This window comes from Topomyia yanbarensis, unplaced genomic scaffold (assembly GCF_030247195.1).
Source record: "Topomyia yanbarensis strain Yona2022 unplaced genomic scaffold, ASM3024719v1 HiC_scaffold_218, whole genome shotgun sequence".
NCBI classification, from domain to species: Eukaryota; Metazoa; Arthropoda; class Insecta; order Diptera; family Culicidae; genus Topomyia; species Topomyia yanbarensis.
The window spans coordinates 31,925-54,206 of record NW_026683402.1 but is presented as its reverse complement, the minus strand read 5'-3'; the positions used below and the strand labels follow the sequence as shown (position 1 = coordinate 54,206).

The window sequence follows — 22,282 nt, the reverse complement described above, 5'->3', positions numbered from 1 at the left end:
GAATGATTACACCCAAGTTTGAATGAGTGTAGCACCGACCAAAGAGAATAGGGAAAGAGACGAAGAGTGAAAATCAGTCAAAACGGCAACACGCCCTTTATGATGATTTCAACACTAGAATTTTGGCAACCGCTTCTATAGGCAGCACTTTAAATGACTCCTATTATATTTTGAAAACAAACCGTATGTCGATCGATGGATTTGCTTATCAAACGATGTGCATTTCGAAACAAAGAGATGAAATAATTCTAAAGCTTATTTTTACTCATACATATACTCTAGAATGCACCTTACAATCACGATTGAACTAAATTCTGATGGAAATTCAAATTTCTTTTTTGATAGAAGTACAATACTTATCTCCTCCAACTCAGGCATGAGTAATGTTTATTTACATTGCACGATTGGTCTGCTCAATAAGGTATTTTTGGCTTCACACTATTCGTCTCTTTCCCTATTCTCTTTGGCACCGACTACACCGGTGTAGTGCACTTTCAAAAACGAAAACGACGAATGGTAAATGCGATGTGAGCATATTTTCGTGTGACAAAATAATTTTGCTGTGAGTCTATCTGGGGGTAAAATTCGCAATACATTTCATTATTGTTTCAGGTACCCACTGAGAGGTTCAAAAAATTGTTTCAAAATCGTTCAACAAGGGTCCAACGATGGACGTTCGTTGAACGTTTATTTGGACGTTGTCCAAATTGGTCCAACGAACGTCCTTCATTGGACGATTTTGAAAACAACTGTTCTTAGAGGGTAGTAGGATACTGCAAAATACACCAGGGAAAATTGGATATATTTTTTCTTAGCGCGAAAAACTTCTTTAACTCTAAATCGGAATTATTCGAGCTCTAATTTGGCCAATATATACCGTCTAACAATCTATTTAGGATGAAGTAACCAAAAATGGAACAGAGGCAAAGTTTTGGGTACATACAAAATGTATATCGTCTGACAACCGCAGCCTACTTGTCTATCAGAGGCGAATGGCTACAGAGTGAGTCCTCGAGATACACGATTATACAAATTGTACCAAATTTAACGCAATCCCAATTTTCTTTCAAACAATAAGAAAAACCAAACGTAAGAGTATCAGTGTATACGTCGCTTGTATTTTTTATTGATGCTATGCATGCTATATATCGAACAAAGATAATTACAGAGAGATTACTCATAAGTGTTACTGTTTGCTTCGATTATTTGAGTAAGGATTTCTGATAGTATCATGATACCGAGCATCAATTGACCCTCTCAGGTTTGCTTGAACTAGCTTCGTCACAATGCGCATCTTATCGGTAACCATTGCAGATAGGGCCGATTGACGCATAAAAGGAAAACAGGTGTTGGGCCGATTTGATAACAATGGCAAAAATTAAATAATTCGGTTTGAAGCGTTTGTTCTACAAAATCTAGTTTCTACTCACAGGATGTATCGTTTGTAATTCGAAAAAATGCAATCTTCTTCTGAAGGTATTAGTTATTTAGATAAGCTAATCGGTACTAAAGATTTTTACTTTTATCGTAGGTGCTTTTATAACAAAACCAATAAAAAAATCAATCTACAGTAGGTATTCTAACACTAACAATGTAATACAACTTGGGTTATACGATAGAGAGATATGATAGGTAAATGACATCAAAAATGAAGCACAGTCTGATGAAGTACGCAAATCAATCGATTGAAGCTATCCATCCTTTGATTCATAGAGAGGATTTCTAATCCAAGGAAAATTTGGATTCCCTTCACAACAGCCTAAGATTTGTTCTCAACAAAAAAGTCATGAAACCCGAGCGCTAAGCGATGAAGTCAGCAAGTCTCGCGCCGTTTTTGTATAAAACAAACTAGATAAAGGGCATGGCATTTACTGCTATGTGTGTGTGTGTGTGTGTGAGTGTTGTATTAATAATAGTACTTTTGTTAAGTGTTCTTCGATTTGGGAAATGCAGTCTCACTGCTGGCTGGATTTACTTCAGACTGTTGCACCTTTGTACGGAATCCTGAAATAGAACGTTCTCGTTAGCTTGTCCGCCAACACCAACGTGTCTTGCATCTCCGATTCCTCCAGCGGCTTCGAATGGCACCTGTGCCAAAGTGTGACGCTGATTCAGCTTGTTCCGCAATTGGGCTTGCGCGGGGAAAGTTTGGGAATGATCACGCAGTTTTACCTGTTTTGGGCATGTGTTAATAAGCTTTGGCAATGTAGACGTCAATGGATACTCACGCTCGGGTCGGTGTACGACTGGAACGTGGGTATTGGGGCATTCACATCACGCCTTGTAACAACTTTCTCCTGAATGGAGTTCAGTGTTTTTGAGAACCACGGTTGCCAACTGCTGCGATGGGTTTGCATTTCTGTTAGAGTGGCATTCAGTTGATGGTGGAGGTCCTGAAATAGATTTTTTTTATAGAAATGGATGACGACCGTGCTTCTTAATTTGAAAGAGTATACCTGGTTTTTGCATTCTGCTTCAACCTGCGCCAATTTAGTTTGAGCTAGTTCCAACTCCAGCTCTCGTATCCGCTGTGTCGCGATTAGCAGCGGATCTAGTGGGCCAAGATTATTCTCCTGGTGGATGGTTTGGTCATTGTTATTCTCATTATTCGAATTTTGTAAGTTTTTGCCATAACTTTTATGCAACGGCGACGATTTCGGTATGCTGGATGAACATTTCGAACAGAGAGACACAGTTTTCTAAAATGGCAAGAGTTTAAGGTAATGTTTATATGACATTAGTTGGTTTATTATCTTACCGTCAAATCCTCCAACATCTGATGAAGCTTGTTGTTTTCATGCTCTTGCCTTTGTATGATCTGCTTATAGTCCACAATGATTCCGCTGTTCTTTTTCTCATCCCTGGTCATGGTTTCCAGTTTCGCATTTAACGCCACAATCTCTTGCTTCATTTTTATTCTCTCCTCGTTAAACTTCAGCTCATACTGTTTCATTTCTCGCTCTTTGCGTTCACTTTCCTCCTTCTTGGCCAAGTACTCCAATTCGTACTTTTTCAACTTCTTCACCTTGCACTCAAACGACAACTTCATCAGCCTCTTGGCTTGATTGTCGCTCCTACACTTTTTGGGCAGTGATACGCGGAAATACTTCAAAATCCCCTCAAAATCTAGCTCGAGTAAATCTTTCTTGCAAGCCGAAAGCAGTGTCAAAGCCACCTGGAAGAGTACCGTAATCCCATCCAACAGGAACACATCCAAAATGTAGAACACAAAATACAGCGGGAAGCGGGCGGTGAACAGCGTCAGAAACCACTGGCTGGCGAACATGTGCGACTCGATCCCGGTGTTGTAGAAATGTTCATACAGATCCGGTAGCTGATCCTTCATGAGACGATTCAGCTGGTACAGTCGAAGGTAGAGTGATTCGAAGCCCAGTTTGTACATATCACGCAGGCCGTAGTTGTACATCAGAGCGACTAGCACACAGAAAGCTTCCTCCTCGGGCATCTGATGAGCAGAAATTATAGTCAATTAGCAGAATATCCCCTCCGAACAGTTGAAAAGTTTTCGGGTGTTTCGCATCGAATTCGATAATTAATGCAAATCGAACTACTAAAAATACAACCATATTTTGCATGGAGACCAAGTATTGTTTCGAACGAATGTGATTTGTACTCATTTAAATCACAGTCGTTCGACAGATAAATTAGTTTTAGTACAGAATAAATTAAAGCGATTTTTTGTTTGTCTGTCAACTGATATTTTTTTCATTTTTGGTCTGAATCTACTGAATTGTAATTTACAATGGATGACCGTTTACGCTATGATAGCGTGCGCGTAAAAAATATGGTGCAAAATAGACTGTATGTATACCTTCAAAATTCGTCAATTTGGCACCCATACGACATACTTACATGAAGCAGCAAACTGGCCGCAATGAAGCTTAACCCCTGACAGTAACCGACCTCAGTGTCATACACCGCATACGCCTTCGATACCTTATACAGACTGTCCTGACCTATCCCACCGCTCTCCTTGAAGAACTTGTGTGCCGGAAACGTTCTGTTGATATCCCGTTGAATCACATTCTCACAGCTGGTCTCTTTGGTGATCAACACCCGGTACGAGTCTGTCATCTCCGTTTTGTTCTCGACATTGGCCAACTTTTGCCAGATGGCTCCCCGAAGAATATCCGGTATACCACATCGAACCAGACTCGCCAGATTCCGAGGACGCTTGTCCAAGTTGTCCCGATCCCACTCGACCAGTATTTCGTTCCAATCATCCAGCAAAGCACTGGGGCACTCTCTCGAGACCTCGCCGGTGCCACTGAGCAGCGGTTCGTCACCGTCGGAGCTGTAGTCTGGACTGGAATCGTCAAACTCCATCGATTGCACACTGGCGGACGTTTTGAAGGTCCAAGTTTTAAAGTTTAGATTTAGCGATAGCGATGCGGGGGCCATTTGATCGACAATTTCGTCGGAATGATCAATGGATTCAACCTCCCAGCTACCCTCACCACTTTCCCGTAGTGTCAGATAGTACTGCATCACCAGCAGTCGTTTGTTAGTGAACAGATTTTGCATTATCCGTAGTTCGCTTTGCGACAGTATCATAACAGATGTTTCAATTACGAATCGCACCGGTTCCTGGATACCTTTGATGACTAGATCGACTGCAACGGTTAAAGATTTTTTCTGTGTTTCAGTGTTAAGCTGCTCGAATGCTTTATCGTTCGCTTTCCATTCTGCTCGAATTTGATACGGTAACTGTGAGATGGTCGAAGCTGCCGACAGTGACGTTATCGAAGCGGTCATTGGATTTGACTGAACCAATGTCGATTCCGGTTTGACGTATCCCATGTTGACCTAACAGAACAAGTTGATCATTTGAATCAATAACAGTCTAACTTCGAGATAATATACATACCATATCCAAGAGTTGCATATCGGCTTGCCGAACAATTTTTCCCGGACTCAGAAGCACTCCAAAGCATCGCTCGATGAACAGCGAAGGATACAGCTCCGACGGGACCTGTTTTACTACGATGCATACTTCTTTGTCTGTGTTGCACCTGAGACGAAAGCTGGATTTTGCGTCTCTGGGCACTGTCGTGTAGCCACTTTTTTCCTTCTCCTTGATTTCCAGCGAAACATTGAATTCGTACATCGCCGATTGGATCGGATTGCCGGCACTATCCGAGGTTATGGACGCTACCATCGGGTTCAGACTGCAATCGGCCAGCGAGGTTGTCATACTTCCTGGAACGCTCGGTGGCAGCACACGTTGGAAGGCCTTCGCAAAGCAAGCTAATCAAACGTAGACGATAGTAATTGATTAGTGGAGACGCTAATTGAGATAATGTGCTAGAAAGTATGTATGCATAAGAAGCAGGTAAGCATAAGCAAAAGGCAGTTGGTGCAAACAAAATAAACACACGAGTTTTTGAATTGACTAACCGCTGACTTGGGTCACCGCCTCCGGGATGTTACATCTGAAGACATGGCACTGATGACTGGCAGTTTCCTGTGATTCTCCGTGGGACCACGTGAATGCAAAGCAGGCCTGTGTCGGCGTGCCGGCGGGACCACGCGCGAAGAATAAAATACGTTGAACCTCGTAGGTAGCAACGACAGCGTTCGTTTCCCCATCGTATAACCTTTAAAGTGATTTATGAACAGTGAATATTCAACACATACAAACTAGAAAAACTTACACCACCAACCCCTCTGAGCAGGTCGGAATGCTAACTGAAATCTTCATGCCCAACGGTGTTACACTCGAAGTTGCGTGCATTTCTGCTACCTTTTGCAGGATTTCCTTCTCGGATTTCGGAATCTTGATCCCCGTTGCTCCCAGGTAGGAAACTCCACTGAAAATAGTACACTCCTGATCGATATCGGACAGTTCATCGTCATCCGTTTCGGCCGGATAGTGATCCGGTTTCATGGTATCTTTTTTCTCCGTCATCGGGCTAGAATCGAGACAGTCGTAGAAGACCGATTGTCCTACCCGATTTTCCGGGGACTGTAGATTTGGAGATTTTACGACAGTGTCTTTCGGAGGGCGCAGTTTTAATCCTCTTAGGGATAGCTGGGATAGTGGTGGCTTCGGATCGGTACCGCTGCTGGTGCATTTTACTGGAGCTACAAAATTGTGTTAGGGGCGAAGGAAGAGAGAAATAATTGAGTTATGATGAGTGGTGAATATTGATGATAGAAATGTTTGCAAATATGAGTATCGGTAGAAAAACTTAAGTACTGGAACTACTAGGGCGGCTGAAGCAATTGCACGGTTTACACCATTTACAGTTACGACACAAAAACATAGTAGCCTGGCGAGATCTTCTACTTCGCACGAATGTTGCAGTGTTTTGCCACAGCCGCTATATCCTATATATCGCCAAGTTTTGTTTATAGTCCATGGACTTTTTGTCCTTTTTGAATGCGGATTAAGTAGACGCAGGGTTGCTAGTTTTGCTTTTTGATTTTCTTGAGATTTTTTTTTTAAAAGAATCACATTTTTCGATTCAAATAATTCTTGGATACTACTGAATTTTTCGAGATTGTAACTCGCTCGTGTTTTGAGGTATTTTGCACAGAACATAATAAGATGTTTAGCATCTTCTATCTCGTCACATCCGTCGCACATACAACCAATCATCTTCTAGTCTCATTCTGTGTAAATTGTGTTTGGAGAAACAGTGTCCAGCAAAAATGCTGTTAAACAAAGACAAATAATAATGACGAAAATCGTACGAACAAATTATTAAAAATATGTGGCTCATTTTACGCTTTTAGAATGAGTTACTCCGGTACTTTCAGATTTTTTTTAAATCTGTTTATTTGATAACGCACGGTACCATTAGCGCTTAAAGGTGTCAATTTTTGCATTTTACATTTAAAGTTTCTTAAAACTTAAAACTTTCTGATTTTTTTAACTACTTGTTAAAAGTAGGGCGCAATTTTTAGACTATATCTTAATTAATAATATAGTTCAATGTACATGGGGAATTAATCACTAAAACCTAAAAAGGGGTGGCGGTAACTAAATATAATACCTACTATAAATACACCTTACTTTTAATTTTTAGGGAGATGAGAACTTTTTCTAACAACGGCCTATTTACTTGAGAGGGAAATTTTCGTGGGAATTTAATTTTCGCTTCGTAATAACAGCAGGAAAGAGAAGGTGGACGATGACAGAGAAGAGACGAAACAAGCTTGTAGTTTACGGCAGATCGTCGACGGTAGACCTATACGCCTGTACTACCAAGACAGCACGCTGCGGGACATCGGGTAGTCCTCGTCAGATCCTGGTATATCTTTAGATTTGACCGCACTCACTGCTTGATAGCGCCTGAAGACAAAATCATCTCTGCAGGCGAGGGCGCGATTCTGTAGTAACCATAGCGTCTGTAGTCACGCATGCAATTCTAAACAGCGAAAAGCATCAACCAGACTTGGTAAGTACCCTAATAGTTATAAATATATTTTAAGGAAGGAAGAGCTCTGCCAGAAAGTCTTTCGTCGGAATCCGATCACCAAGAACTTTTTCGGATTTACACAAAGGCATTTCTTGCTACACCACCTTCAGCAAACGTTTCATGATGAGATGGTCTGTGCAGGACCGGCGAGGAGTTTCCAGTACAAAAACACGACATTGACGAAAATCAGAAACATCAGCGATCCCAAGTAGCTTTCCTGCGCTATGCCTACCAATCTCCAATGACAACCATTATCTCTCGATTTGAGAGCTGAAAAACGTACCGTTGTTACCAAAAATTTCTCCGTTTAATCGATTGTTATACGAAAACTGGTGGATAGCTTGGTGTAAATGATATCCCGAGCTTGAACAAATTGACATCCCTGCGTGAACTTGAAAGGAAACAAAATTCAATTCATGCCCGTCGCAATGAATAAAATGTTTGGTTCATTTCCCTCTTCATTCGTTCTCCCGACACAGCGCATTCAGGTTCGGACATGTTCGGTTTCAGAAGCAAACTGAATTTTGTTTCCATCCTACCTATGAGAGGGATTATTAAGCAAAAGTGCATCAGATATAGATTATGCAGTTCACTAATGCTCGAAAATGTAGAAGATGCCAGCTTCTGCCTTCAAACTGTCCACATAAAAACAAATAAATGCTTTGGTTGGTAAAGGAATTTATATTTCCTCTGTACTCAAGCATTCCAATCTGCATGAAGTTTCAGTCAATTGGAAAGTTAATGAATGATGGAGGCGGTGAATCTGAATTTTGGTTTCGGTAAATACAAGCAGAAATAAGTAACTGATTTTGAAATTTCGCAGCACTGTTTGAGCGCGACATTCCATACTCCCTGTTATGTAGGATGCTACACTCGGCGGTTAGTCGCTGTTCAGCGTCCAGGCGTGAAGGCATGTTAATCGTCCATTAGCTATTTCATTTATTTGACACGCCTCAATGCATTACCTGAGCCGTGGATCTTTTAATATTATCAATGTGTAAATAAAAATAAATAAATCGAATTTTATTGTATATCTATCGGATCTTGTGTACGCGATTTGCTACTTTGTGTAAAGTTCTTATTTCTTGTTGAAGATCTATTTACTTCATTGCCTCTTAGTCCGCTTTCTCTCGGTTTATCGTTTTCCTTCATGCTATCCTCGCTGTTAATGTTGTATGGGCTTTCACGATTACCTGGTTTGAGTTGTTTGTGGGGCCTACGAGTCGCGATCGCGTATATGTGTTCTTTGTTATTTACTTTATTACCGGTGGTGCTGGCAGTTGATTGGAAAGTAGTAGACGTATCACAATGATCGGACATGCTGTGCGTAGGTTCTATTGCTCCAGTATTCGTTGGTGCCTGAGCTGCAACTCCGGTGGTTTGTGATTTAGTTGAAGTTGATGAAGGGCTGTGTGATGGGTATGCTTGCAGTTGATATTGCTTCGTTAGAGGTTTATGTGCATGGTTTCTCGTAGTGTGTCTTCTTGTGTAACAACGTAGGGCACGCAGGGGTCTGTTCTTCATACGCGCACAGCGTGATTTGAGATTTGGTCACGCGTTTTGCTTTGAATTGAAAGTTCAGATATGAAGGAATAGGTTCCGTTACTCGCATTCTCTCTAAACAAACACCCTTGAAAATACCTATAAATTTTTTTCCAGGTTTCAAACTTAAAGGATTCCACCGTTACGTATTCCGACATGATGGTTGTAATAAATTTATTAATAGTACCCAGGTGTAGATCGTGCAGACGCATATCAATCTTATCATTTTCAATATAAACGGGTATCTTGATCCTAACATTATCATGCTTACCTACACGTATTGCATGTTGTTTTCAATCGCGTAACTTTCCGTTATGGCCAAAGTTTTAAACGTTATCAGTAACGAGTGTGGTAGGCTTGTATAACGACGTCTTCCGTTAGTCTAAACTGCATTTGCAAATTTGCTGTTGAGTTTCAACATCTTGAAATGAATGATCGATATCGCACCGATGAAAGTAACGGTGCTTTATTGTTCACACTGGCTTGGGACGAATTTTATTATTCGATTGCTTTGCTTGTTTATAGTACTGGCACGGTACATATAGACAGCAGACTTTAGGAAGAAACGTTCGTTGGATTCACTGCAGTGCACAAGCAGAGCGACTGCTTAGGTACTGGTATTGACCCTGTAGTAATTCCATGATCCCCAGCTCGAGAGAGCGCTCAATGAAATTTTTCCACGATAGTTGCTATTTTTCTTTCTATGGATTGGATTTCCAGTAAGACGAAAAAAAGCCACTAGCAAAAGAACTCAAGTAGAAGCAGAAGCACCAAAACACCGATGTATCTTTTCAGAGGTACCAAAGGGAATTCTTCGGGTCCCGGATTGAAAGACGATTTAAGCCGAGAAAAAGCGCTGGTAACCATTGCTTCATCAATGTTGACGAGGCACTCTTGAGAGAATAAAAAAAACCATCGGAAGGTACAATTGGGAGATTCGACTGTATTAAGTTTTGTTTGTCGCATTCCGATTGAGGATAAGTATACGTTGTAGTTGCGGTCGGTCGTATAGTGAAAAGGGAAGACTGAATAAATAGAAATAGATTAGGCTTACAGGAGAAAAACCAGGACAAATTAAGTATTTTCCTTGACTTCCCAGGACACCAGGACAGTCAATGCAAAACCATGACATGTCCTGGGAAACCAGGACGTATGGTCACCCTACTATTCTCTAATGGTCCCGAAAGTGTCGACAAAATTCGTGTATACATATTCGAAATTTTCTAAAGAATAGACACTATAGGCTTGCTGGCCTCATCAAACCACCTCTGACGAATGAATTCACTCCCACTGCTCCGTTTGTGTGAGTTATTTTATTGGGTTCTAACTCCGGGCCGCTATCTCCATTTGTTACAAGTAGTTACCTTTTGTGATACCATGGTTATCTATGCAAGCAGAGAGGTCATGCTAGGGATGACACTATCCTAATGGATAGTAGTGTCCAGAGTCGGATCGGCGTAAAATGGTCCATCCGAATCTAATATCATGGTGAGGAGTTTGGAACGTACCCAGTGACCTACCAAGATTTTAGCGGGGCGGAGGCAGCCATACTGTACTCAGGGAGTAGAACTGCACGCCTCTCAGCCCAAAGTCACCGTCAAATATTCGTGATTCGTATCCTGCCGTCCGCCATGGCCAGTATGCCATAATAAGGATTTTTTGATAGGATCTTAGCAGAAGCGGAACGAATTCGCTTCATCGGAGTTAATGATATCCAAAAACTATTCAACGGATAGGCTTGATCTTCATTATGAGAGTGCATAACATGTGTGGCCAGTCGATGAACCACGGAAAACTTTCTCCACATAATTTTGCACACGCAACGGATTTTTTTCCATATAATTTTGAAGAAAAGTGAGCGAATTTTACCATTGTAGCCATTTTCCAAAATCCAAACTTTCTTCTATTTTTTGGTTCATCGAGGAACTACTGGTCTAAGATTTATAAATCTTATTGAATTTCCTGTTTCAAACAATTTTATCAAGATTTCTCATGTCCGCCATGGCACTACTCGACGTAGAAATGGTTTGACATCTGCTCTTGGAACGCTCGTATGTAACAGAGTGATGCTACCAAACCCTATTATTTCCTAGCAAGACTCCTCAACTCGCAGTAGGTCCTGGAGGATGTCGTTAAGCCCCTGAACTCCTGTTCCTGGTGCAGCCTGTGCTAAAGGTTGAGCTTCCCTCATAGTGCTGTTCACTCCACCATTCGAGGACTGGGTTATTAATAGTAATGTTTAAAAAGCTTCAAAAGTCTGTGCTGTTGTAGTGTATTGGCACTGTGTGGAGTTCATGACTCACTTTCGTGCCTAACCATTAAGAACACTTCTTACTCTTTTTTCGCCCTTCTGCCTCACATAACTACATTATTGTATTGCTTCGCAGGGGGTTGTGCTTTCGTCGCACCTCTTTCTTCCGCTCACGAGTTTTTCGCAGCTATCTCGGAGCTTGATTCGATCTTTGAGTCAACTCCTGGCGACGTAATAGGCCATTTAGCTTTCATCTCAGTGAGCCGATTAGATTCTGATTCCATCAGCCATTTAGCAGTGAACTCACCTTATTTTGACGGAAAGCAGCAGAATTTCTCTCGGTACCGATGTTTTTTTTGTGAGCCAATTAGCTCCCGTTTTCGGCACGATATACTCGGATAGTCCACGGCGGTGAAACTATTCTACTGTGAATTCCCTAGCGATAGATTTCTCGCTATACTGATATTCGTTTCCGTAAGCCATTTAGCTCCCCACTTCGTGCTGATCTACTCAACCTAGCCTCCTCAACGGGCCAGTCAGTATGTGCTGGTCTATCCAGCTGTTCTGAGTAGAGCATAGCTTTCGGCGCTTCAACGGCCTACTGCTAGCTATTCGCCGCGATCTAATCCCCGGTGATGGATCTATCCTACTCACAAGTAATCCGGCACGGCATCGAGGTCGGTCTAGCGATTCCGGTGGAGTCTGATGTCCGGTTCGCTGATGCCTCGACGACCCCATCCCGGCGCTACCTCGCGCACTACTTAACTGGTCCCCGGTGGTGGACCTAATCTACACTGGCGTAGAATTCCAGGGCGGTGGAATTTCTCCCGAGACCCGATTTGTGGATTTACGGTGATTTTGGAGGCGATGGCGCTACTTTGTTGATACCTTCTTTTTCCCCGTAGCTCACAGCGTATATTCGTAACAATTCTGTTGATAGCATCCCAGATATGCTCGTCGTGAAACTGTCACACCAGGCATACCCCCTCGAACTTAGGGCATTCGAAGACCACATGTTTCAGTGTCTCTTGCGCGTTCACACACTCAGGCCAAACGAAATACATATCTAAGCCGATGCAGGTACTTGTGTGCCCGCTCCAAATGGAAGTTCACCCCTCCATGCATCCTATGCACCCACACTGACACATTTGGGATGAGTCGGTTTCTTCCTTTCTCCACGTTGTTCCACTTTTGCTACCACTTAACCAACGAGTCCGCGTTGACCCGTCTCCTTGCATTTCGTGTATTCCTCCGCTGGTAACATTCCACGTCCTTAGCAAGACTGATGCAGATGGGGATCATCCCAGCAATTACGCATACCGCCTCTGACGATATCATTATGTACGCACTCGCAATACGAACAGCTATTAGGCGAAACGTGCTTGTCGACTTCGTCGGGTTACTCGTTGAGTTTGGCGCAGCAACCCAGGCCAGTACGCCATATCTCAGTATTGATAGTGAACACCCGCCAGGAGACGCATTGTGGTGCATCTGGCTGATCCAATGTTCGCCATAATCCTTGCCAATGCGTTAGATATCCTCGCAGCCTTCTCAAATTTAATTGATCGTCGACCATCATACCCAGGTGCTTCAGCGCACGCATCGATGAGATTGAGTATTCCCGTCTTTTAGTGCCAGCTGCAGCTGCAACTTAGCGTCAGCATTCCACGTTTCCACGATGCCTTTTATCTCTGCCGCTCGCATCTCCACCTCACCTCCTAGAGGGTCTCACCGGTTATCGTCAGCACAACGTCATCTGCAAAGTCGACTCCCCTGGGCAGTTCCAGTGTTAACACTCCGTTGTACATTATATTCCAGTGCGTTGGGCCGAGTATGGAGATACTCCCGCCGTGACCCCAATCGTCCTCTGTCCCATGTTCGTCTCGTAGACCAGTACTCGGTTCTGGAAGTAACTTTTCAGAACCTTGCACAAATAGTCCAGGACCCGTATTCTGTGCAGCGTTACGGCGAAAGCTATCAGCTGGCGCTCTTGAACGCGTTCTTTACGTCGATCGTAATCACGGCGCAGTAGCGATTACCCCCTCTTCTTTGCTTCAATGTTTTCTCCGCGTTCACGGTGACTGTGCGGATGACGTCCACCGTCGATATCCCTTTTCTGGAATCCGAACTGCCTCTGCGTTGGTCCGTTCTCATTTTCAGCGTAATTCGTAAGCCTGTTGAGTATGACCCTTTCAAGAAGTTTACCAAGAATATCCAGTAGGCTTATAGACCGATACGATGCTGGATCTCCTGGTTTTGGCAGCAACATCAACTTATGGATCTTCCATCCATCCGGGAAGTAGTGTTTCTGCAGAACTATCTTGAACATGTCGGGAAACGACAGGATCTCGGTCTTTAGTGCCACGTGGGGATATCGCCTGGACTGGGAGATTTTTCCGTTTTCAGCCTTTTCGCCATTGTAAGTCTGCATCAACGTACGGTGAACGCGACCATACGGATGGGTCATGCTTCGGAAAAAAATCTTTTTTTTTTTGGCTGGCGTCAATATTGGCCATCACGGCACGGTAAGCATGGCCCCAGGCGTTACTCCTTAGCACAGCTCCTTGTAGCAGCAGGACTAACTAAGCACTCTCTGACATTTGAAAGCGGCCCTGGCAGCCCAGCATGTTACCTTACATTCTTCTCTGACTGCCTCAAATCTTGCTCTCTGAACGAGTCTTCTGGTTTTTATGCACGAAGGATGCTAAGCCATTCGTTCCACCAGTACGCACGCAGTTCGTACTCATGTTCCTCACTAATGTTTCCGACAGCTCATCGGCATTCGGAATTGGATCGAGGTTATCAGCACAAAGTGCTTCCACAAAAAGGGCCTTGCCGAAGTTCTTTATTTTCCACTTACGCTCGTCAGTCTTCACTCTCCGCGTTACAATGCCATTTCGCTAACGCCTGGTGGTCGCTATGTGCGTACTGCTCACTAACTCGCCATTTCATGTTATCCATCACCGACGCACTGCAGAATGTTATGTCGATGATGGATTACCGACTGTCTTTACGGAATGTGCTAGCGGAACCTTTGTTGCTCAGCTTTACATTCAACTTCGCCAGGGCTTCCAACAGGCTGTAACCTCTAGCGTTGGTCAGTTTGCTACCCCACTCCACGGCCAAAGCGTTAAAATCTCCTCCTATAACAACCGGCGTTCGTCCTACTAACGAGTCGGTTGGTGCGTCCAGCACCCGATTGTAGTGCTCTGGTGTGCACCGTGAGCCAGCATAAGAGCTACTTACGATTGCGCCATTGATCTTGGCGATCACGAAGCCTTCGTGTGTGCTACTCATTACCTCTTAGACATGGAAACCGCCCATCACTTGGATTGCCACTATCCCTGCACCCATTACCGTTAGCGGGAGGAACACGACACGGCTCTGCAATAATTGCGACGTGGCACTTCGTTACTGTTGTTGACTGCTACAGCAGTTGCTATGCAATGTCGCAATGATTGAGATTAAGAAGGGCTATCTTCATCATCATTGGCCTGCCTTCGCTATCATGAGGTCTTTTCCACCCTCCTTTGTGCAGAGCAAGCACTTCGGTTGCTTTGTGCAGTCTCTCGCAATGTGTCCCTTCTCCCCACATTTTCTGCACAGACCAGTTCTGTGCGGGCCTCTAGTTTGTTGCCTGATGGATAAAACTGAGCCACTTGAAACACATCTCCGTTTGTTTGGTGGCTCTAAGGATCAATCGTAACGAGCACAACGACCATCCGACTTTGATCTTACTGGTCGACATAAGCTGGTTGGCTGCGGATGGCGATAAGCTGTGGCATCTCCCCTTTCTCCAGGTTACATTGCTCTATTACTGCGCTCCTTACTTCGTCTTCCGTTGTGATCTCGTTCAAATTCTTGCACTCGACCACTACTTGGAACTAAATCTCTCACGTTCGCTTCTCCTCCCACTCTTCTGCCACGAGTTCCCGATAGGTGCTGTTCGGTTCATCCTCCTCTCTTGGTGGTTCCCTTACACATTTCACAGGGCGGAAATACAGGTAACCCTTCGGCGTTTCATAGGCTTCTGCTTTCGCTACTTCCGTGGTCTTCAGTGTCTTTTCGGCATTTTCAGCTCTCTCCAGTAACGCCATCTGTTCATATTTGTCTGCTGCTACGGCGGATTTGATGCTAATCGCTAGATCCCTGATCTGTCCGTGCACGTTGGCCTTGCTTTTCGCGAATTCCTAAAGCTCTTCGCCTTCGTCACTTTGGGCAACTCAAACTGCTGGTCTTCTTAAATAATGCTTGATTTCGGCATGCGCACATGAAACGCTAGCTTTCCTTGCCGCTCTATTAGTTTATCGCCGCGCTTATTTGGAATGGTCTACCTATGCTGCTGCTCGTCGTTTTGCTGGGTCGGTGACCTCGCTAGCCCATCGGCGGAAGCATCTAAATTCAGAATCACAGTCACATCGGTTTCTCAGAGACGATTCCACCGATTTGGTTGAACTTAGTCTTAAGGTCTGAAATGTTTTCGTCCCCGTGACCAGCTATTGCATTTCATTCCAGTCCGTCTTCTGGCTCCCGAGTCGTGGGTCGTGAAGTGCAGTCTCATAGAAAATTCCGATTCAAACCGGACCGCGACGAATGCAAAAAAATAAACATTTTGCTAAAATGGGTGCCAAACAATTTACATTTACAAATCTAAGTCACTGACTGCCAACCGAAGTTTCGTTGCCCACATTGACCACCATAGACTTTTCCGGAAGTGCCCAAGAACGGTGGCCTTCCTTCCAAAATTAATAAACTCACATCAGTTTCTCGGAGATAGTTGGGCTCACAAACTTAGTCTGAAATGAAAGGTATATGATCCCTATACTGCCGTGATACGCATAACAATCCCACATGCATAGGAAACCCATAGCAAATAAGACTGTTGTGCGGATCACGGCAGTAGACTATTTTAAAATTTCGTGCGGATCGGTCATATGTTTCCAGAAATATACGCTGAATCATCTGGTCACATATGAAATTACCATATAAGAACTATTTTTTTCAATTAATAATTAACGACACACAATTTAGGCCTTATTGGAAAAGGTGCTTCGGGATACAATGCCAGCATTGTCATTTCTTACAGTGTCGTGATTTTTTTTTCGAACGCTATGCTGTACATCGATCCTCTATTTCACTTTTATTGCTCTTGTCGTCGATGACAACTGCATTAGAATGCACACAGTCATAACAAATGAACGCGTTCGATACGCGCGTGTCAAAAGTCTAACGTTGCTGAGAACATTAGATAAACCTTGGCCTTTGAACTACATACTTAGTAATGTAAGGGGAATCTACTTTACAATGAATTCAATTCTTCATATTTCACATAAGGATTCTGTGTGGAATTTTGAACTAAACATTTTTTGTCGTAAGAAATGTCTTAGTACATTGGTGAACTAGCTTGATCTTATTTAATGATAACTGTTTAACTCTTCCGCTTCGAACTAAATGCTCCAATGGACACTCCACTACGTGTTCTTATCGAAGTGCCAGAAATGATTGGTTTTTCACTTTTTAGCAGCAAATCGTTTGACATACTTAAACAAAGCAAAAAAACCTATTTTAATCCACCTAGCGGTGCAATTGTGCCTTTCTCAATCATGAATCACGAGAATGTGTGCGTTATTTATATTCATTAAAAGCTTTTAAATGCATATATTACATTTTATTATTATACATCACATGACAACTATATACAGGAAAATAAATCATTATTCGAGTTCTAAAATTTTGAAAAAGAAAAAACAGCCTCGGTAATATTGAACTGAAAAAAGGCAAAGTCCCAAAAAGTCGATTTCCAAAAAAAAAAAAAAAATTCGTGGTAACATAAAATCTCGACGTTTCATGCATTTTAAAGATGTTTGGCATCAAAAATACGAATTCGATTTCTGAAATTTCATGGGGTCCCCCCTTTGAAAAAAATTTTGAGTTCCGGCTTATATGGGAATTTCATGTGTGACCGGACCGTTCAGTCTATATTTCCGGAACCATACAAGCGGTCCGTGCGAAATGTTACAGACATCTGTGGGGATAATATAGCTATCATTTGGGACTAAGTTTGTGAAAATCGGCCCAACCATTTCCGAGAAACTGATATGAGTTTGCTAGTTATGAAAGATGGCCGCTTTTCCCGGGCACTTCCGGAACCGTCTATGGTGGTCAATGTAGTCAACGAAAGTTTGTTTGGCCGTCGGTGACCTAGAACTGCAAAGTTAAGTTATTTGAGAGACATTTTAGCGAAATTTTTACCTTTTTTGCTTCCATCGGGGTATCGGTTTGAATCACAATTTGCTATGTGATCGCACGCCACAACCCGTAACTCCGGAACCGGAAGTCGGTTGGGGATAAAATTTAATAGCCATTTACGGGGACGCAATACCTTTCATTTGAGGTCAAGTTTAGTCGAATCGGTCTAGCCATCTCCGAGAAACCGATGTGACTGTTACTCTGAATTTGGATACTTCCGCCGGGGCTTCCGGAACCGATGATGGTGGCCAATGTGACCAAAGAGACTTTGAATGGCTGTTAATGACCTAGTACTACAAATCGAAGCAGTTGTGGTCACATTTTGGAAAAATTTTCACCATTGTACATTCATTGCAGAATTTCTTAAAATCGACGTTTTCTGCGTGATCGTACTCATCACCCTGTAATTCCGGAACCGGAAGTCGGATCCATTAGAAATTCAATAGCAGCCTATGGGAACGTTGCACCTTTCATTTGGGACTAAGTTTGTAAAAATCGGTTCATCCATCTCTGAGAAAAGTGAGTGAGATTGTGTTCGCGTACACACACACAGACGCACATACACACACACATACATACACACACACATACATACACACACACAGACATTTGCCGAACTCGACGAACTGAATCGAATGGTATATGTCACTCGGCCCTTCGGGCCTCCGTTAAAAAGTCGGTTTTCAGAGCAATTGCAATACCTTTCTATTGAGAAAGGCAAAAAACGTAAGAAACAAGTAAAAGCAAAACAAACGCTAGACAAGCACAACCTACATTCAAAACTGCCGAACATTAAATTTCAATCAAAACAACCGCCACTATCAGCCACGGTAAGCAATATGCGCACACGCACCCATGCCCGCCTTCCTGCCACCATTAAGCAACTTACTTTTGTTGGCACTCCCAGGATCGTCATCGCTGGCACTAAGCGTGCGCTCTTCGTCCAGCTCGTGAATGACCTCATCCATGTTCTTTTCCAGATCTAGCACGTTCCCGTTCCCTTCGATGTTCAGAATGGGTGAAATAGGCTCAATTTTTGCCGGAACAGAGGCAATCAAGTTCACCACCACCTCGTCTTCTTCAAAACAATCCGTCAGGTTCAAATCGCCAAACTGTTTTGAACCCTGCTGAATTTGATCTTTGACTAAGTTCAAGATCGAACCAGTTCCGTCAACCACGTCTGCAAGTGATGTAGCCTCCGGGACGATTTCGTATTCACCGCTGGTTGTTACCGAATCGGACGATTTTATGCTGAGATTGTCATCTGTTTTCTGTGCTGCACCCAGTTGAAGTGTCACTGATTCCGGCTTTGTTGGTGTGGTACTGCTACAGTCAGTTGCTTTGCCATGCTCCATTTTATTGGAGCAAGAGAACGAATTCTAAATATCAATATGGTACTCGGTGTGGTTGACGTAGGACGAAATAACAATATTCGGTATAGCTATCCAGTGACTTTTTTTAGCGTAGTCTTTCTCCTAGTAACATGTTGGCTTTGAGTATTATGAATTGCAAGTGTTGATTATTCATTTCAATGATGTTGAATTCGAGCTTTTGCAGTTAGAAGTGACCTTAAAGAAACGAGAAACAAGGGACACATTAACAATGTAAACTTTAATTGAATTTTATTCGTAGCCGCATTTATTGCCAACACCGACTTTAGCGGCAATGGCTATATACCTATCTGTTTATAGAATTCCAGTATTTCATGTTTACCGATTGTTGGGTTTTTTCATATAATCATTTTCAAAATTAATAGAAATCGTGAAACATGTTGCATAACTCGAATAGCATTGATTCAAAAATTATTTAACCCTCAAATGCACGATTTCCAATTTGATCTAATTGATACTCATATTTTGGAATAGATACGATATATTCCTGTTGGTAAGGTTTTGCGTCACAAAATCCACGCTTAAAACGGGCTTAAGTGTAGAAACAATAAGCTTTGTATAAAAGTTGGGGCACTTTAAAACTATTCTTTAAGGGTGAGCTTTAGAACTTGATACATGATTCGAGCTCCAAGAACTCTTATTCTATTTTTATTATTCTGGGTAGCCAAATATCTTTCCCAATATGAATCTCTCAGTATTTCTCAAATGTTTATCTAATTAATCGATAGACTGCAATAATTAAAGAGGTCATTTCGCCTTCATACCTAGGTATATGCTTTTCTTACTGAGTGGAAGATATGAAACAAATAGATTACCATAATATATTGAGACTATCAAGTGCCATTTTGGGATCAATCAAGACAGCATTGGATGCTACGAGTTTGTTTTGCGCTTAGTCATTAATTTTCTCTTTGTCTAGATCAATCGGAACAGATGATTGTTATGGTAATTTTGTGAGATATCAAACACTTAGACCCTGAACGTCATCTCGTCGAAAGCGGTAGATGTTTGTTCAATGTCCCGTAGTTATCGATCCATTTCAACCTGCAACCTTTTCCAAATTCAACACCTCTCGAACGGGCTCACGTCAATTATTACGTAAAAAATGCTTTTAATCGATACTGAGAGCCACTGCCGCGAACATAGATCGACAAATTGAAATTATCATTATGAACCAATTAACATAAGCAGTTTCGACAAACAGTACTATCAACATCCAAAAATACCATATTACTGTTCATCTCCAAGAGTAATGAACAAAACAAAACAATATCGATTCAGGAGGTCTCGCTAATAACGGATCAGCACCCTACTTATTCATGCATCGACTGATTCCTACCGTGTTCGATCGACATGGAGGAAAATATTTTGCAACATTTCTTCAGTAGCCGAATTAGCACTCACAATGGCTGGAAATTATGATTTTCCACTCCGTTATTGATGATACACTACACACTTACCTTCTCAACAGTTTTTTGGACTATTTATGGAAAATTTCACCACTTTTTCCTGCAAAAACATTCACTGATCAACTTACTTTTTTTTCTTCACTGAACAACACTACTTACTGACTGGCTGCTAATTTTTCTCAAAGAGAGAGAAATTTTGACATTTTCTTGTTCGACGTGACTTGTGAGCAGAGTGGCCAGATCTTTTGATTTTAGGATATCCTACCCATTCAAAGACCGCCATGCGGTAAAAGTGCCATTTTAATATTCCTACCAAAAACAATAGATTTTAGGCACAACCAGCAGCATTCATCTTTTATTCAGGTTTGGTCCGTAATTCCAGGCCTGTTTATCGTCTAAAAATTAGGAGAACATATTTGACATCTTAAAATTTTGTTCTATTTCTTCGGCCTGTCGATAAAACTTTACAGAATCTACCGATATTAACGCTGAGTTTGCTTAAGGTTGAACAGAGAAAGGGCAAAAATCGCAAACGAAAAAAGCAGTGTTTTCCACACCGTGTGTTAGATCTTCATAAAAATCAATCAACAGTACTGTATCAACCAAGGTGCTTAGAGTTATAAGGTGATTCGTCTTTGGCAGTAACTAGGTGAGGAGTGAGGTAAGCGTGCAGCATACTGCGGGGAAGAAAAATGACAGCGAACAACTTTGTTTACCGCCTGAGATCTAAGCAAACATATGGAGAGAAATAGTAAACAATGTTGTTAGCTGTCGTTTCTAAAACCAACATGGCTGATCGGCGTTTTTGAGGATCGTATCACCTGAGAATAAAAACTCCTTGGTATCAACATTCTACAAAGTCTGATTGATTTTTATGAAATCTAACACACGGTGTGGAAAAAACTGCTTTTTTCGTTTTCGATTTTTACGCATTCTCTGTCCAACCTTAAAGCATAACTGAGTCAGGCTCTATAACACCAACTACTGCTAAAATACATGAGCTGACAGCGGTTGGAGGACAACCTTACTCAATTTCGGGATCAGACAAAAACGGCAAAATAATGAATGCAATCTGGCCACACTTGATAAATGGCGAGAAGAGAGTGTACAAAAGAGAATGAAAAGCATAACAAACATGGCTCTGATAAAATGTTCACAGTTGACATCGAAATAAACAAAAAGAAAATATTCGAGTTTTTTTCAAAAAGGGCCAATAAACCAAAAAAAAAAAAAAATCGGAGAACATGAACATTTTATTTTGCTAATCAATTTCAGCTCGCTATTCATAAACGAAAGCGAACTTCGACACAATAATTAATTTTTTTATTGTTTTGTTCTATACAGTGAACACCTCGATTTTATTGACCGTCGATTTTGTCTGCCCTCGATTTTGATTTTGATCTGTTGTATAAAACAAGCGAGAATAAGTTGGGATAGGTTGTGTCATGACATCAAGGTACACACTACCCGACCAGGAGAAAATAACTGGCCAATAACCCGACCATACTATTTTCCGGTATCATACCAAAACTTTGTATTCATTGATTGTTCTGTCTCATTGTTGAATTAAGCAGGTATTCAAGAATCATTCCTAAATACCTGCTTAATATTGACTATTCCGAGATAAATTAACGTTTCGTCGATTTGGTGACACGCGAGAGCGAACGAAACAAAAATAAACGTCAAATAGTTTTTTCGCTTGCACTAATGATCAACATCTATTATTCAGGTATTATAATAACTCGTTTCATTATCAATAAGCAACCAAAAGTTCGGATATGCGAGCTACGTAAGCTTCTCGTTTTAAGTAATTTTCCAATACGTTTTGTATTCTAATAGCAGCTTTCAAGTTCCATTGTATTTTAAGCAGCTTCAACGTTCGCTAAGAACTTTAAATGAACTTTAAAGTGTGCTTTTGAAGTATTTTGGTAGCTTGGGGTTATTTATCGAACATGTCTGTATTAGAGGTGTGCACCACGCCGCCGCCGCCGTGCC

At 42.0% G+C, this 22,282-nt stretch overlaps 1 protein-coding gene across 2 annotated transcripts; it reads right to left on the bottom strand.

Annotated features, from left to right (window-relative positions):
• Window positions 1-1,090: 1,090 nt before the first annotated feature.
• On the bottom strand, window positions 1,091-20,462 carry LOC131694976 (rab GTPase-activating protein 1-like). Of its 2 annotated transcripts, XM_058983512.1 has the most exons (10): window positions 20,339-20,462; window positions 18,377-19,055; window positions 5,676-6,105; window positions 5,419-5,618; window positions 4,889-5,268; window positions 3,874-4,827; window positions 2,759-3,466; window positions 2,457-2,699; window positions 2,229-2,393; window positions 1,091-2,172 (listed from the first exon to the last, which is right to left on the bottom strand). In XM_058983512.1, the coding sequence occupies exons 2-10, from the start codon at window positions 18,840-18,842 to the stop codon at window positions 1,972-1,974; spliced, it is 3,747 nt and encodes a 1,248-aa protein (XP_058839495.1). In that variant the 5' UTR covers window positions 18,843-19,055; window positions 20,339-20,462; the 3' UTR covers window positions 1,091-1,971. The 2 variants fall into 2 exon arrangements, with proteins under 2 accessions (XP_058839495.1, XP_058839496.1); XM_058983513.1 differs by lacking the exons at window positions 5,419-5,618; window positions 5,676-6,105.
• Window positions 20,463-22,282: the final 1,820 nt, after the last annotated feature.

Excerpts from the sequence above, each read along its gene's own strand:
- LOC131694976 (XM_058983512.1), bottom strand. The coding sequence starts at position 18,842 with ATGGAGCATGGCAAAGCAACTGACTGTAGCAGTACCACACCAACAAAG. Across the intron at positions 5,619-5,675 it reads TGCTCAGAGGGGTTGGTGGT|GTTATACGATGGGGAAACGA; the intron begins GTAAGTTTTTCT and ends ATCACTTTAAAG. Across the intron at positions 5,269-5,418 it reads GGCGGTGACCCAAGTCAGCG|CTTGCTTTGCGAAGGCCTTC; the intron begins GTTAGTCAATTC and ends ACGTTTGATTAG.